This window comes from Photinus pyralis, unplaced genomic scaffold (assembly GCF_008802855.1).
Source record: "Photinus pyralis isolate 1611_PpyrPB1 unplaced genomic scaffold, Ppyr1.3 Ppyr1.4_LG3a, whole genome shotgun sequence".
Classification (NCBI taxonomy): domain Eukaryota; kingdom Metazoa; phylum Arthropoda; class Insecta; order Coleoptera; family Lampyridae; genus Photinus; species Photinus pyralis.
In genome coordinates, this window is record NW_022170509.1 from 9,487,672 (window position 1) to 9,503,959 (window position 16,288).

General features: G+C 39.0%; 1 protein-coding gene across 10 annotated transcripts in view; it reads right to left on the reverse strand.

Annotated features, from left to right (window-relative positions):
* Nucleotides 1–1,065: 1,065 nt before the first annotated feature.
* LOC116165673 (3-hydroxy-3-methylglutaryl-coenzyme A reductase-like) overlaps nucleotides 1,066–16,288 on the reverse strand; it is a 47,993-nt gene continuing 32,770 nt past the window's right edge. For 9 of the 10 annotated variants that reach the window (XM_031480309.1, XM_031480311.1, XM_031480310.1 and 6 more), the window contains exons 2-14: nucleotides 15,363–15,419; nucleotides 15,120–15,311; nucleotides 14,959–15,073; nucleotides 10,017–10,104; nucleotides 9,779–9,966; nucleotides 9,622–9,728; nucleotides 9,424–9,566; nucleotides 9,265–9,372; nucleotides 8,972–9,213; nucleotides 7,887–8,212; nucleotides 7,595–7,836; nucleotides 2,609–2,893; nucleotides 1,066–2,560 (exon numbers count right to left, since the gene is read on the reverse strand). In XM_031480309.1, coding sequence (XP_031336169.1) covers nucleotides 1,990–2,560; nucleotides 2,609–2,893; nucleotides 7,595–7,836; nucleotides 7,887–8,212; nucleotides 8,972–9,213; nucleotides 9,265–9,372; nucleotides 9,424–9,566; nucleotides 9,622–9,728; nucleotides 9,779–9,966; nucleotides 10,017–10,104; nucleotides 14,959–15,073; nucleotides 15,120–15,287 — 2,583 coding nt within the window. In that variant the 5' untranslated portion in view covers nucleotides 15,288–15,311; nucleotides 15,363–15,419 and the 3' untranslated portion in view covers nucleotides 1,066–1,989. Of the gene's footprint in view, nucleotides 2,561–2,608; nucleotides 2,894–7,594; nucleotides 7,837–7,886; nucleotides 8,213–8,971; nucleotides 9,214–9,264; nucleotides 9,373–9,423; nucleotides 9,567–9,621; nucleotides 9,729–9,778; nucleotides 9,967–10,016; nucleotides 10,105–14,958; nucleotides 15,074–15,119; nucleotides 15,312–15,362; nucleotides 15,420–15,909; nucleotides 15,929–16,288 lie in introns of those variants that run through there. The other variant, XM_031480318.1, reaches the window with a different exon arrangement.

Consider the following 16,288-nt stretch of genomic DNA (forward strand, 5'->3'; position numbering starts at 1 on the left):
CCCATCGCACAAGCTGATAACAAAAATCATAATTGAATTTAGTTATAAAAATATAAATAGGTAAAAACAAATATAAATTGTGCACAACTCTTATGCAGATAAAGCGCATTTTTTAACCGAAATAGCTTTTGTTTTGAGATCACCAATGGATATACTTCTTGCAGACGTCTCAATCGCCCTTTGTGAGTACCTACCTTATTCCGACAATCTGTTCTGGAGGTATAAGAGAATATACCCGATCACGATAAGAGGGCTATGGTTGGTAGAAATTACTTCCTTTCATTAGAGTACCATGAAGGATAAAACTAGTTCCACTCTCCCCCCCCTCCCTTACTTTGATAAGAGGACAGGAACAAGGGGAGTAGTTGGTAGAAAACGGTGCCTTTCATTGATAGCTTTAATTAGAATACAATGAGAGATAAAATTATAGTGCAAGGAGCCTTATTGTAACGGAAACGCTCCAGACATGACGTCACGTTTGGCGCTCTGGAATTTTCTACGCGCGCGATAGTGGATTTGTGTAGGAATATTCGAGAGTGTACGCGAATGTTCCTGGAGTTACATTGCTTGCGTGTATAAATGGTTGCGGACCGAACATCGCGGCAGTTTTACTACCGAACGAGATCGAGCGCGGAAATATAAATTGCGAAGTGTGTGATATAAATAATCGATATAAATTGTACGGTTTTTATAGTGTTTTAGTTTTGTTTAATAAATATTGATATAAATCGAACCCGGATTTATAAATCACGTTACATTATGTTAATTAACATCGCAACAAAACAAAGAAACAGGTCTTGGCAAAATACTGGTATAAAGTAATTAAAACAAAACCAAGCGCAAATAATCAACAATCTTGAGCTTTGATTAATAAATCAAAAAAAAAGGTGGATAGCCCTAGGCACGGAACATGTGGAAATTTTTTTGTTAGCAGAATTCCACCCCTGGAACAGGTAACAATATGGGCCCTCACGTGGTAATTCCCAGCATAAACTTGAAATTCGAGAACAGTCCCGGCATTATGTGTCGTAGCTATAAGGAGAGGAAGTTCATAAAACGTGTATCACACATTGTATAAAAATTTAATTTTTTGCAAAATATTCAATATAATAACATCTATAAACTGCTTACAATTAAATCGCATACCTATGCCTATCTACAATCGTTTGTAGGATCAAAAATTAGCGCTAAAGTCATAACTGACGATGATAAATAAATAGAAGTCATCTGAAATCTGAGCTTTACTTTCTTCAATATGACTTTAGGTACCTTTGTCCGTAGATTTCAATCTGTTAACTAAAATTAACTATTCGATGTGTGCACCAAATAATTCAACAAAGTTTCGTGAAAGATCTCGTTTTTTTATAAACTAAAATAATATTGGCTAAAATATTTGCCAATTAAAACTACGCATAAAAATTAACTGATTATTATTATTTTTATGACTAGATAATAGACCAGTAACCACCACAAGGGATTTTTCTGTTACAGGAATAAAGTTTTTACAAATGTAACGAAATCTGCAACAACTGATAAATTTACAAGCATCATTTGAAGGAGTCAGACATCTTTTTAAATACATTCGAGACTAGTATCACAGTAATATAAGTATCTTGTTTCTCAATTGAGCTTACATCCCTTGACTAATCGATACTTAACTTGGCGGCGTTATTGTAACAGAAAGCTATAACATAATGTAGGTACCAAGTATTTGGTTTAACTGTATGTAGATTCTCATCTTCGGCAATAAATAAAATCATAAAAAGCTAACTAATCACTGGTTTCTCTTTCTGTGCAATCTAGACCATAAGATCTGCTTTCATTGTCTCTTACTCTGACATTAAAGTGGACGGTGTTCAACGCTGTCAAAGATAATAGCAAGATGCCCGCAATTTTGCCATTTAGTTTTGCAAATTTATTCTCCTCATAAAAACATGATGAATGCAAAATGAAGATTTATAAAATCATTAAAACAAGAAAAGTATCACGTTAAGGTACATTAGAGCACACTGATTGTTCCCGATTAAGAAGAACGGAAGACCGGTTGTATTTTAAATGACTTTTAACAATGTGTCCGGCTGTCAGTGCAGCCATAAGTGATAACTCGCCAGCTAAAACTGCGCCACACACGATTCTAGCTAACTGCTTTGCATTTTCGCCCGGAGTTACTGGATGCGCACCTTTTACACCCAGAATGTCTAAGCAGGCCGCTTGCGCGGGTAATATAGTACCACCACCCACTGTTCCAATCTCAATAGAAGGCATCGTGCAAGATATGTATAAATCTTCTCCGCTCTCTCCCCAAGGTTCCATCAAAGTGATACAATTACTGCTGGCAATGTTTTGTGCGGGATCTTGACCTGTAGCAATAAATATGGCAGTCACAATGTTGGCAGCGTGAGCATTAAATCCTCCCAAGCTTCCAGCGATCGCCGATCCAATCATATTCTTGGAGATATTAACGTCAACCAATGAATGAACGGACGTCTTCAACATTGTCTTAACGATCCTTGCCGGGACAACCGCCTCGCACACCACCGATTTTCCTCGACCCTCAATCCTAAAAACCGAATTAATTTCCTGCCCCCTTCGAAAACAATAAACGTACCAATTCACAGCGGCCGGCTTCTTGTCCGTACAGAAATTCCCGCTAAGGCTCAAAATTTCCATATCCGGATAATGTTTCTGTACCATTTTCAAAGCGACCTCCGTCCCTTTCGAAATCATATTCATTCCCATCGCGTCGCCGGTTTTCGCGACGAATCTAACGAACAGGTAACGTCCTGCGATACGTATATGTAACCTGGAGAGTCTAGCGAATCGGCTACTGCCGTCGAAACTCGCTTTGACCAATGCGAAATTTTCGGGTTTCTCCAGCCAAGCCATGGCGTTGCTGCAACATAACCAAAAGTTAATACATTTTTTGTGCACTTACTTTAGGGAGATCATGAAAAGGTGGTCCTTTTTTGGACAGGGTACTATGAAGATATAACTAGGAGAATTTCAGCCCCTTTCCCCCTTCTGTTACACACAATCCCACAAAAACTAAAAGGAGTGAGGAACTGGAAAAACATCAGAAGACTATTGGACAAAGCCAAACGACAAAGGCGCGAAGAAACATGGGAAGAGTACAGAAGCGCGTTAGTCGAGTACAATTCCATGATAAGAACAAAAAGACCACTCCAATGGCATTGGGAATCTTAAGAAACTCGATGGGAAATACAGTGAGCTCCAGAGAAACATTAGAGCTCCTCACAAGCACTCAACTTCTCATGTCCATGAACCTAGCAGGGCAAGGTCAGCAGAACACAATCAAACATATTGCATAATTAGGTGTTAATTAAGTGCCCTATTTCCGAATTAAATGCTCCTTTTTTTTTAAATTACTACATGTTCTGCCAGGTTCTTAATTTAAATAAAAAGAAGCATTTAATTCAGGACTAGGACACTTAATTAGCACCTAATTATAGTTAGTTCACTTCATTTTCTTGGGTTTTAAGGGAGTGCTCTGCTGAATTCATATGAACCTGGCAGAACATGTGATAATTAAAAAAAAAAGGAGCATTTAATTCGGGGATAGGGCACTTAATTAGCACCTAATTATAGTTAGTTTACTTTTCATTTTCTTGGTTTTTTGAGGTAGTGCTCTGCAGAGTTCATATGAACCTGACAGAACACATAATAATTTAAAAAAAAAAGAGGCATTTAATTCGGGAATAGGACACTTAATTAGCACCTAATTATAGTTAGTTCACTTTTCATTTTCTTGCGTTTTGGGTTTTCTTGGGTTCTTTGGGTTTTGTGCTGAGTTCATATGAACCTGGCAGAACATGTAATAATTAAAAAAAAAGGAGCATTTAATTTGGGGATAGGGCACATAATTAGCATCTAATTATGCAGTATGTTTGATTGTGTTCTGCTAGATTAATGGACATCAATTTCTCGGCTCACAAAAAGTAACTTTTCTTCAACAGATAGAGGCAGAAGGGCAGGTACGGTCTCACTCCAGAGTTAAAAGCGAAGCCTCAAAAATCTTCACACAGGAGAGGGTAGAATTGGCTCTAATAGCCTTCAAACCCTTTAAGGCGCCTGGTGGAGGGGGAACCTTATCAGCACTCTTCCAAAAGGTTGTTGGGCACATACTAGAAAACTGTGTGTTTGGCTTACATACCCAGAACGTGGCAGGAGGTGAATGTGCTGTTCACACCAAAAGGGGGACGTTCAATTGACCTGCCCATGGCGTATAGACCCATCGGCTTCAGCTTGTTCCCGTTGAAAAGAATGGAAAAAGTCTTAGACCAATTTCTGAGAAGCGAGGTTCTAACAAAACGTCCGCTTCACCCCCAATAACACGCCTATCAAAAGGAAGATAGACAATCACGGCCCTACATAGTGTAACATACACACTTGAAAAAGTGCTCCTGTCAAAAGAAGTGGCTTTAACCACGTTTACGGATATAGAGGGCGCTTTCGATGACACATCGCATCGAAGCGGTCGCTAAAAACAAAGGTCTCACTTTCACAACAATAGATCTGATAACACGATACAGTGGTATCTGAGCAAATGCAAAAGGCTCTGAACATCGCACTGAAGTGGTGTACAGATAACAGGGTAATCCGTTAAAAACGGTGGTGGTGCCTTTTACCAGAAGGAACCTATTATGGGGGGCACCGCCATCGATCTTAGTAAAGAGTTCAAATAACTGGGAATGTAGGCCTGAAGAAGGCTACTGAGCAGGAACTGAGGCTTAACGCCTAAAACGATCAAATGGTCGTATGAAACTATCATCAAACCCATGGTCACATATGCTGCAGTCATATGGTGGCCAAAACACCTGCACAAAAACAGCTGAAGAATATACAAAGGCTACCCTGTTATGGCATGAAAGGAGCCATGACCACCTAGTAGGACACCTAGCAATTCTTGAAGATTTTTTAAAAAAGATCGGAAATAATGCTGATAAAGTACAACCTAGAGGTACTCCCAGTAGTATCCTTACACAAAAGGGATTGGGAAAGAAACGCGCCCACCTTTAGGAAAGGCTCTACGCAGTGGTACACACACAGTTCTAAACAAAAAGACGGTAAAACTGCCGTTCATGCTATTCACGGTATTCTAATGAAAGGTCTCAATGAAAGAAACTGTTTTATACCAACTACCTCTTCATTACTCCTTATCAAAACAGAGGTTTGAAGGGGGGAGAACTGGTTTTACCCTTCATGGTACTCTAGTGAAAGGTCTCAACGAAAGGAATTAATTTCTACTGACCACAGTCCTCCTCCTTGATCCCTTATCGTGATCGTTATATATCTCAAGGGCGGAGTGTCGAAGGAGAGTACTCACAAAGGTAAAAGGAATCGTCTGGCCGAAACATATCTATTGGTCAAGTCAAAATGAATATCTCAAAAATGAAGTTTTCAAAGAGGGTACTCGTAAGCGCAAGTGGAACAGCTCTGGACGAGACACATCCACTGGTGATGCCAAAACTTTTAGTACAAATTCCTGCAGAATGAAGTGTTGGAGGAGGGTACTCTCAAAAAGCGGTTGGAAGGTCTACACAAGACATATCTACTGGTGATGCGACAAGGAAAAAAGGAAAATGCAATATTGCTAAGGACTCCTCCAACAGCTTGATTCTTCTTGCATTATTTAGCGTATATTTTAGATGTGTACCACGCAGCCTTTAGATGTTCATGTGTAAAGTTCCCCCTTCTCATTAAATACTTATCGTAGATAAACCCACGTTTTTTCCATGATTATTCATTGAATGTATTAATGAATCTAAACATTTAATAATTATGATCATATTATGATATAATTTTATAATGAAGAAAAGAGAACAAAGAATAATGAAGTATCTCTGTATAGTTTATTGTCATAATGACCTTGAATGGAACATAAAACGTGTTAAAGCTGGCTTCCCACAATCCATCGCAAGCCGGGCCGCACCAGCATACGTCAACACACCGTGGGAAGTGCATCTGTGATGTGTGGAGAGGGGTGGAGAGAGTGGTCGCCACTGGAAAAAAAATCAAAGAGAAGATCCAGCATCTATTCCCAAGGTAGAAGACGATATTCCGAAGGGGGATGAGCAGGAGCACCCAGTCGAGCCGATTAGCGACGAGGAGATAAGGGAGGTGGCAAAGAAAACCGCCAGAAAGAAAGCGCCTGGGCTGGATGGCTTGTGGCTCCAAGGATGCTAAATCCAGCATTCAACTCGGTGCTGCCCACGAGAATTTACCAAGCCATGCGGAAGAGGGTGTTAGTAGTTACCAAAGAAGGACCCAAGATCTGTTAGGCCTATAGTGGGAAGCTCCCCTAGAGAATTATGACCAGGAGGCTCGAGGAAATGTTTGCGCTATCGGACAGACGATATATACAGCTTCCAGAAAGGTTAGGGGACCAAGGATGCTCTCCATGGTCGAGGAGGCATGTGGAGACCTAGGGAGGTGGCGGTGGTGACTCGACCGGGAGGGGGGTGCCCAAGTAAATGAGAAGTTTGGTGCGCAACTACCTCACTCATAGAATGGCAGAGGCAAAATTACCGTCAGGATTGGTGTACCGTTTCGACATTAATGGATGCATTTCGCAAGGATGGTTCCTAGGGCTGGAAGTTTCCAGAGCGGTGGACTTTCTGACGTATGCAGACGCCCTGATTGTGGTGCTAACTGATAGCAGCCTCAACACGGCGGCAGAAGTAATGAGTCAGACGGCGAGCTGGCCTTAGTGGAGGCAAAAAGGCAAACTGGGCTATTGGTCCCCTATCCCGGTCGAAGTTGCCGGGACACAGGTCCCCCTCGCAAGATATGTGGACGTCCTCAGGGTGAGGATAGGTAGGAGCATCAACTATATTATGCACATGGAAAGGGTATTAGAAAAGGTTAGCCGCATGGGTGCACAGTTACAGACATTCTTTTGGAACTGGGGCGGTCCTCGCGAAGGAAGAAGGAGGGTGTGGTAGCAGAATGTCGCTCAGGATCGCGGTGGCGGTGGCCACGAAGAATCTCTTTGTGGTGACGCACACACCACAATTGCGGCTACCGAGCAGGAGGAGCAAACTGGCTTCGTGTCACACTAATAGCTGCAATTAATAGAATATGTATAGTGGGGATTCGTGATGGTTCGCCTTCTGACGTGCCGGATACAGTAGTTCATTGGAGATCACCTATTACTTTTTGGACTGTTAGATGTAGCACCTTTTAATAAAGACAAATTGAGGGATTATACTCAACATGTGAAAAGCTACGTGTGCGCATGCGCATAGGTAAATTTCTTATTTGTGGACCGATCTGATTTTAACAAAAGCGTTTGTTAATAAAAGTGAATTGATCGGTTATATACTTGAACCTGTCCAAAGCTTCAAGTAGGTTTTTTGTGTGAACTGATTATACTGAAATTTTAAGAGAAGCGCAAATGGATGGATTATATTAAACACGTCAAAAGCGGCCTGCGCACATACGCAGAAGTAAATATAATGAAGAAGAGACACTGGGTGCAATAAAATGCTTCCATGGCGAACAATTAAGTTTTGAAGAAACTCGTTTTTATTTTTGGTTTCCAAACATGGATACTCGTCAAGCGCTATTTACATACCTTGCATCAACAATTGATGGAAATCGGAGAACAGGGCCTCTAGTCATACCATCGGCGACGACACGACTCGTAACGCCGGTCCTCAACAAAGCTCGGCTGCCTCGATTCGTGCTTGCCACTAAACAACCTTCAGTTGTTGCCATTGGCACATGAATCAGTTGTCCATCGAGCAACAGCGGACCAATAATGCCGACGGGAACGGGCATGTAACCGATCACATTTTCACAGCATGCCCCAAGAACCTTCAAAAAATCGTTTAGCACATGTCGCAAATAATAAACACGATCCATACATTGCCATAATCGTAGTTTTTGTATGGCAAATTAGCTAACGCATCGATAAAATTCCCAGACAGGCCGACCAATTTCCGTCGAATGCTTACACCACGTTCGGGATTGTCGACCGCCTTTTCGATTTGGTATGCGGGCAGATGTTTATTTTCGATGAGTAATATTACTTCCTCGTCCGTTAGTTCGGCAGCACTTAACTGACTGTTGTATATACTCAGACACTCCTCCACGCTGCGTATCGGCTTACGAACTGCAAATCTTACCCTTTCTTGTTTTTCGGATGAAATCGGAGTGGTTTGAACTCCTTTATCTTCATAAGTTTTCTCATCTGCAGAGATACACATAATCTTGTAATTTGGCCAAATGTACAGAGTGGTTCAAATTCGTGGATCACCATTGGGGTGGTCTCCTTAACGGTGAGAGATACAATGTAGGTTAAATTTGGGGGTAAAGTTTTTTGTGGGTAAAAAAAACACTTGAAATTTTTAAAACAACTGAAATATCACCGAAAAACTGAAAATGTCAAATTCCGTTTTCGTTTTTTCTAGCTTAAACGGTTGGAAATGGTTCCCATTCCGTTTAACTATTTTTCTGAGAATCTGAATCTATTATCAGAATGTCCATAGCACGCTAGATGTAGAAGTTACAGATTACTACTTTCTTATTTCTTATGGACGCCATATTGGATTGACAAAATTTGACATTTTCAGTTTTTTAGTGATATCTTAGTTATTTTCAAAGTTTTTTCAAAAGCGTTTATTTTGGTAACAAAAAGGGGAAAGTTCAAAGGTATCTTTGTTTGACTGTTCCTGTTAAACCTTTGATTTGACAGATAAAATTTGTATGATCTGGTATTTAGTGGCAAGCTATACTAAAAGGGCAATTACATTAATATCCTTTTAGGTAGGTTAAGTTAAAGTAGGGTGTAGTATATATAATAGTAATGCTTGTTAGATTTGTGATCGGTGACCTCAAAAAGTATTTTCACATAAAGGGCGGTCAACGAAATAAATATTAAAAAGTTTTCCACAAGAGATTTACTCCTCCTTTCAACTCCAAGACATGTGAAAATTTAAGTTATACTTACCATCATCTGAATCTTGACTAATTAAAGAAAAGACACGTTCAGAATCTTGCCTAACGACAGGTGGTGGTGGAATTTGGTGTAAATTGGTGTTATGTAACGATGGCACTGCAGGTGATAGAGCTTCTAGGGCTCTGTAGCTCTCCTTATCCATTTCTTCTTTGTTTTCAAAGAGCACAAATTTGGCAATTAACGCTAACAATAAGGTTAGGATGATTATGTGGTCGGTACTTAATGCCACCCACCTACAATTGGCACGTTAAACTATCGAACTACATTATGATAGTCGCACTTACTTGAGAACGTAATTTCGTATGGGATCATCTTCTGTGTGATTCAAAAGAATTCCTGGCACTCTCTGAGACCCTATGACCTCAATTCCATAATCTTTAAAGGATAAATGACTGAAAACAATCGATGCATTTTACTTCTACTCCGAGCATAAGAATCACTACCTGTGTAAATGCACCAACAAAAGTCCTCCGGACATAATTAATTTGACTCTTTGCACTACAGGGTTGGATTTGTGTGATTCTGTGAGAGTTGCCGCGATGAGATTCACATTTCTTCCACCACATGTATTGGTCATGCGGGACAACTATATTGAATAAAACATTCAATAACCCTTTTGAAGTAGGTATATTCATTTTTACCTCTAATATTAATGACAAACAAGCCGGATAGAAAGTCATAAATATGATGTAGTTTACAATAACCGATAACAGCGCAATGTACGACAGTGCCTCGAGCCTGTGTACACCTACGAAAGCAAACAAAAATATTTATACACCCACGCAGCATAAATCTTACCAGACAAAGTCCCAACCCCGATAACCAGCGTTTCCACAATTGTATCTAAAGTCATCAACGGTCCCAGTAAGGACATGCCCGTCGCAATATTACTTTTAACCTCCTGTTTGGAACCTCTTAGTGCAAACTGCGCCAATTTCCCAGCTTTTGATAAGTCTATTAAAAGTAAGAAGAAGAACACAGTATCTCTGAAAGGAAGACGTTTAGTATACGAAGCCTTACATTTTTTACTACGCACTTTAGGTCTGAGACTTCGATTTTCAAAAAGTTAATAACTGTCGAAGTAAAAATAAAGCTGGAGAACACAGTGAATAGTCCCGCAATACCTGAAAATAAAAGAGAAATTTAAAGGGCAAAATTAAACAATGTCAATGACATTAATTATTATTATTTGCACCAAGAGCACATAGAACGCTGCTATTTTTTTTATTATTACTTATTAGGTTTTACAACGTAAAACAGAACTTTTGTTAAAATGGTGTTTGGATTCGCGCAGGCGCATAACTTCCAACAGAGAATGGGATCTTTGAATATGAAAATAACAAATTCGAAGTTACTTTACCGAAATTCGTTAGTTCAATCATTCAGCATTACGAGAATATGTTGCTTTGAGTGCTATCCATTTCATAGACGCCCTACGCTCTCTTTTTTAGTCGTTTAGTTTGTATTTCCACGATTATTCTACACAATAAATAAGTTCTTTAGGCCAAGGTTATGTTCTTACAAAAGCAGGGTCCAGGAGTATAGACATCAGCTAGGGCAGCAAAGAGAAAAGTCTCAGGAGTTTGTGGCACAGATTTTTGTACCCGCCTTCAAAACAGGAACAGGGAGCATGGAAGGGTAGGATGTGATTCTCGTCCCAAAAAAGATTCTTGAGTCGTCGCAGCGGACCTACAGAAGATAGGAGAAGCCTCTCCCAACCTAACCATTATGAGGGAAGAGGGGACAAAGAAGTTTCGCATATTGAAACTTCGGGGATCACTTCCAGTTAAACCGGAATTGGAGGCAACTTTTGTTTTTCAAATGCAATTCTATGTTTATTAAAGATCTTTGCAATTTACTGTACAACAACATAAAATATGCATAATGGTTGATACACAAAAAAATGGAAAAATTCGTGCTATAGTATTTAGCAAACTTATGAAATCTAGCGTGCCGTGTGCTGTCAGGAGGCGCGGTGCCTGTTGTGTTATACGGGGGATGGTATCGCGCAAAAGTAAATCTTCGAAAATGGAACATTGAGCAAGTTGATGTAGGTCTTTTATGTGTAACACAACAGATGAGGAACGCCCTGGTATAGTGTGGATCTTGAATTGACATATTTTGAGTTTTCCTAGGATCCGGTGAAATACAAATACACTGTGTCCATTTTTCGAGTGCCATTATGGGGATCTCACTTATCTTAAGAGATAGAAAGTTGGTTAAATGGGGGCAAAGTTGCAAATTTTCGTGCTGAATAAGAATTTGAAAAGAATTTGAAATATCTTCAATACTTTTGAAGATATCACAAAAAAACGAAAATCAGAAATTTTTTTAATTTTTTTATGATAAACTACTATAGTCGTAGTAGACATTTCTAATTAGCACATTATTCGGACACTTTTTAATGGAGATTTCAAATATGGCATCCTGTTATACTTTATATACATTTTGTGACAAAATATGTGCAATCCGAAAACAAAATCGATCGGTGGCGCAATCTGGGAGCTCTAAGCAACTAGGTAACGCACCTACCACGGCTGAGTCGCAAAAGCGACACCGGTCTGATGGAAGCACTCCCAAGGGAAAGTAGCTCAAAAAAGAACTCTTAGCGAAGTAGCTCCAGGCTTCAGAATGACTTTTGTCCCATGAAGACCTGGAAGGACGGGGCGAATCAAAGCCTAGATCCTTGACATTGTAGCGGTTTTGCCCAAATTCACAGTGTCATCACCGAGGGGGAGCCCTGTTGATTACATGCCAAACCAGGTATCGTGGACTGGTTGAAGTCGGAGCTAGCGAGGTAGCTCCGTGAGAAGGGGCAAAACTTCGATTCGTCAAAGTGAAAAACCTAGATTCCAGGGGGTCAAGTAGAACCGGAGAAGATCCTGAAAAGATCCACAATGCTTGAGTTACAATCAGCAATTGGTGTCTGGTAGACAGGAATGAGGGCCCCAAGTGACAAACTTTGATTATCTTTATGGACCAAACTTTTCGGGACAAGATGGGAGCCACTTGCAACCATCGACCCTACGTGAACTTTACCAGGGGGACCAAACTTCCGCGGACAAGATGGGGGCCACTTGTTAACCATTGACCCTATGTGAACTTCACCAGGATTGACGTTCAAACTCCTCTCCAAGACGAAGATGAAGGGAGAGGACATAGATAAGCATGAAGTGGAAATTAATCTGCACCACAGTAGGGCGGTATCTGTCGCCCTCTGTAAATACAAAAGCAAACATCATATTGATGTAGCCCTGGTACAGGAACCTTGGAACTACCAAGGCCTAATACGAGGAGGGCTGGTACTGAAAGAAGCGCAGTTCATTACTGAGCCAAACGAAGTCAATTTCAGACCGTGCATCTTAGCTAGGAATAGGGTTAAGTTAACTACCACTATGTGAATTCTGTTGCAAAGACCTGGTGGCAGTAAAGCTGACAGTGGAAAGGGATGGGAGCGAGAGGGGGCTTCTGCTTGGATCAACATACCTCCCTTACAGACCCGTTTCACAGTCACAAAATTATAAAAACCGGGAAATTTAAAATCGCATGTCACATTGTACGGCGAAGTTATAAAGTGTTATGTTTTGAATATTGATCTTTGAACACACAGCAGTACATAGTTTCAAATTGTTTATTAAGTTCAGAAAGATTATTTTGTTCGTATAAATGAAATTAACGGCAAATTGAGGCAAGACAAATACAAAACGCAGTGACAGGTTTGAGGTTAAGGATGTCAATTCAGATGCGGCAATTATAATTGGGAAGCAAATAGTTGCGTGTGTTACAGGTTTTGAAAATTCGGCCAATTAAAAATGTTCATTTAAATTTGCCGGGATTTTTTTGGGAGGAGCTCCTAATAGGTGTCGATTTAGTGAACGTAGGTTTGGTTTTGGATTTACACTTAATAGGGTGGTTTAGTTAGTTAGGTCGAATTCCCAACATACTTAGTTGCGATTACACATATTAGGTATACTTAAACAGACCACCAATAAGTATATAATACTGGTATTTACATGAATTTGTTACAATTAGTGTATAAAAATTGGTAATATTGTACACCAATTAGGTAATAGGTATCAAAAGTAGCTTGTTCTTCACCAACTTGAAACATGAGGTCGAAAATATAGGTGCAAATTAGGGTATTCTACTTATTAGATTAACATAACGAGAAGGCAGACATATTTATTGGCTAGCGTAGACGGCCGAAATATCATCATACATGTTTTTTAGCATTAATGAATAAATATGCGTTATACAATTAAAATCTAATTCTATTTAGGTATTATGAATGATTGAATGTTTGAATAAAATACTTAAACTGCCAAAAATGTACAACTATAAAAATGAAAAACCAATAATTATTTTTTTATTATTTTTATAATAGTTATTTCAGAGAGGCTTTGTGTTTTTTGAAGGCAGAAGATGCATTCGCACGAAATATTTCTACATAGAAATCGTGAAATTAAACATATTGAATATTTTACATATAATAGGTAATTTTTCTGACATGACGTCAGCCATAAAGTTCATAACAGTATTCTTATTATTCTTATGAAGTATGGTTATAAGCTCAAAACGACATGTAGAAAATAAGTAATCCGCCACGTCGATTTGACGTAGAAAATTACCTAATAAGGTGTCTCTAACACCTATTAGTTAAATCACACCTATTCAAGTTATTTCTCACATCGAATTGACGTGTCAAAAAACACCACTTAAGTCGATTCGACGTCGAATTTATGTTATACTGCACTTATTGAAATTGGTGTCGTTACTTAATTGAAGTCGAATCGACGTCGAATGACACCTCAATTGCTAGCTGGGTCACATAAGGGTAATTTTTTTCTTTCAAAAACAGAGAGTAGAATCGGTTCCTTGAAGAAAATTGGGGTTATACAGAGATCGCAAAGAAAACCTTGGAGTTTTTGCTGCCGAGATCAAAGACTCTCGTTCAAAATAACGAGGGCAAACCAATTACTCTGGAACCACTTTTCAGAGGGAAGAGAGGAGATTGGAATTTGGCTCAACAGATAGTGAACCTAACCAAAGTTATGACAAAAAGGTCTCGATCTGCTAGCCCCTACACTATGTACTACGTTACTAAGGGCAAGTTTTGCTCTAGGATACAATACCTATGGCGTGGGGAGACGTAAAAGTACTATTCGTACCAAAACCGAATTACGGGGTCAATGATAACGACCTCTACCGCAGCTATGGAGATCCTCTTGAACTTGCCGCCACTACACAGTACACACTGGGACCACCTTATCCATTAATGGAGATTTGCTATGATAGTAGAGACCTATGTAGGTAGTATAAAAGAAAGAAATCGAGAAGTCTAAATAAGTCCCTTATTGAATAGTATATCCATATTAAATTAAAACGAGATGATGACAGTACGTTCATGTTCATGTTTTTTAGCTCCGCCTACTGTAGCATCTCCTGATGACTCTTAAGACGCCAAGTCCGCACACACGGTCAACTTATGTAAGAGAATATTTCACTGAAATATTCACCAAATAGTCTACAAAAATCAACTTGTGGGAGAGGAGGCGAGGGGCCACTGTGCGATGCCCAAAAGTGGGAGGAATAATTTATTATAACAATACAGATTCGATATGCGCATCAATAAACATTGTCTCCTTGAATGATCTACATTCATTTGTTTTTTACGTATGCAAGTACGTCATGTTATATTTTAAGAACTTTTGTTCGTATTGTTCGGTTTTTAGAGACGTGATTTGAAATCTCATTGAAACCATTCTCTTATACAAATTTATTTTCAATGAAGCTACTATCAACTTAAACAGAAAATTAGATATGGCAAAGCCAATGCCTAATATAAATTTGAGAAATGATGCAAGTGGAAACATTTGGGTGATAGTAGGTAATCAAAGCATATAAACCGTGAGAAATTTGTCACGTTATTTCGGCTAATAAACCATGTTTGTATAAAATTGAGAAACACTGAGACATACCCAAAATATACTTCGATCCCATTTTATGTAAATTTCGGAACTGATAGTAGCTGTAGAGCACTGCCAGACATCGGATTAGTGTCATCACAATCACATCTGCCGCATTGTATTCCGCCTAGAAAATTAAGGTTTAGTAGGCAAATCGAATATCCGTTCAGTACCTCCTGTAGACAACCAGCACAATCGCGAAGAGGAGGTTTCGGTGGGGGCGAAGGGTACTGATGTTCAACTGTTAGCATGCAAGTCGTCAAGGTAAGCATGGCCATGATGATTTCCCAAGGGTGGCTGGCACAAAATTCTCCGTAACTGTAAAACAACTGTGTTGCCATTTTTTCGCAAATGTTAGAGCCCAACTGGAATTATAAAATTGGAGTAACACGTAAATTAAATCGTGACGCACTTACCTATGACTAGATGATACGAATTAATCAAAAATCTACTCCTTTTGTTGAAAGAGTAATCTGTAACAAAAAAATATGCGTCAGTATTTGACTTGCTTACAGTGTAAAGAAACTGTAAATGAAGCTTCCGGCACAAGTGGCGAGAGCATAACAAATGTTGTACAGAGACAAACACAAATTAACCTTAGAATAAATGTTGGAGATAAGAAGTGTTCATTAAATATTATAATTATAAGACTATATGCTCCGCTGATCATGTACTAACAGATCGAAAACCCCTACCTGGTTAAGTACTACTTAATTATCATTTGTATGTTTTCCCAAATATAGACAAAGATATCATGTACGCCTTGTATTTGCATTTGAGAAACAATTATTTATTTTCGAGGTACAACATTGTCTAATTTTTTTTGGGAATGTGAAGATATTCGCTTTCTTTATGAAATACCCTGTATATTGTTACCCAGTAATGATGATAAGTATTTTTGAATTTAAAATTTTGAATTAACCTGTTTTGAGTTGGCGATTAAAATGTAAAAAAAATGCATACGTTACTGCGATCCTGTGAATTTAGCACTGGACATGTGAACTCACTTTTTAGTAGTAATTAACGCATTGAGTAATCGTAAAGTATTTACAGGGTGCCTATCAACACTTGCGTGATAATAGAGTTTGTAGTTCATTTAACACAAGCACCTTAATGTAATATAGTAAACAATTTATTTGTATCAAAGGTATTTAATAGTTTTTCTGGGTTATTAAGAAAACATTAGGTATTCCTTCAGACCATAAAGGGGGGCATTATAGAAATTATACAGATTAGGTACTAATTAGAGCTTTGGCGATTTCATACGTTTGCACTTAGGTGTGATCGTTATGAAATTTGGAGTGCCAATTCTTTCGAGAAAAAAACTGCTACTAATAGTGTA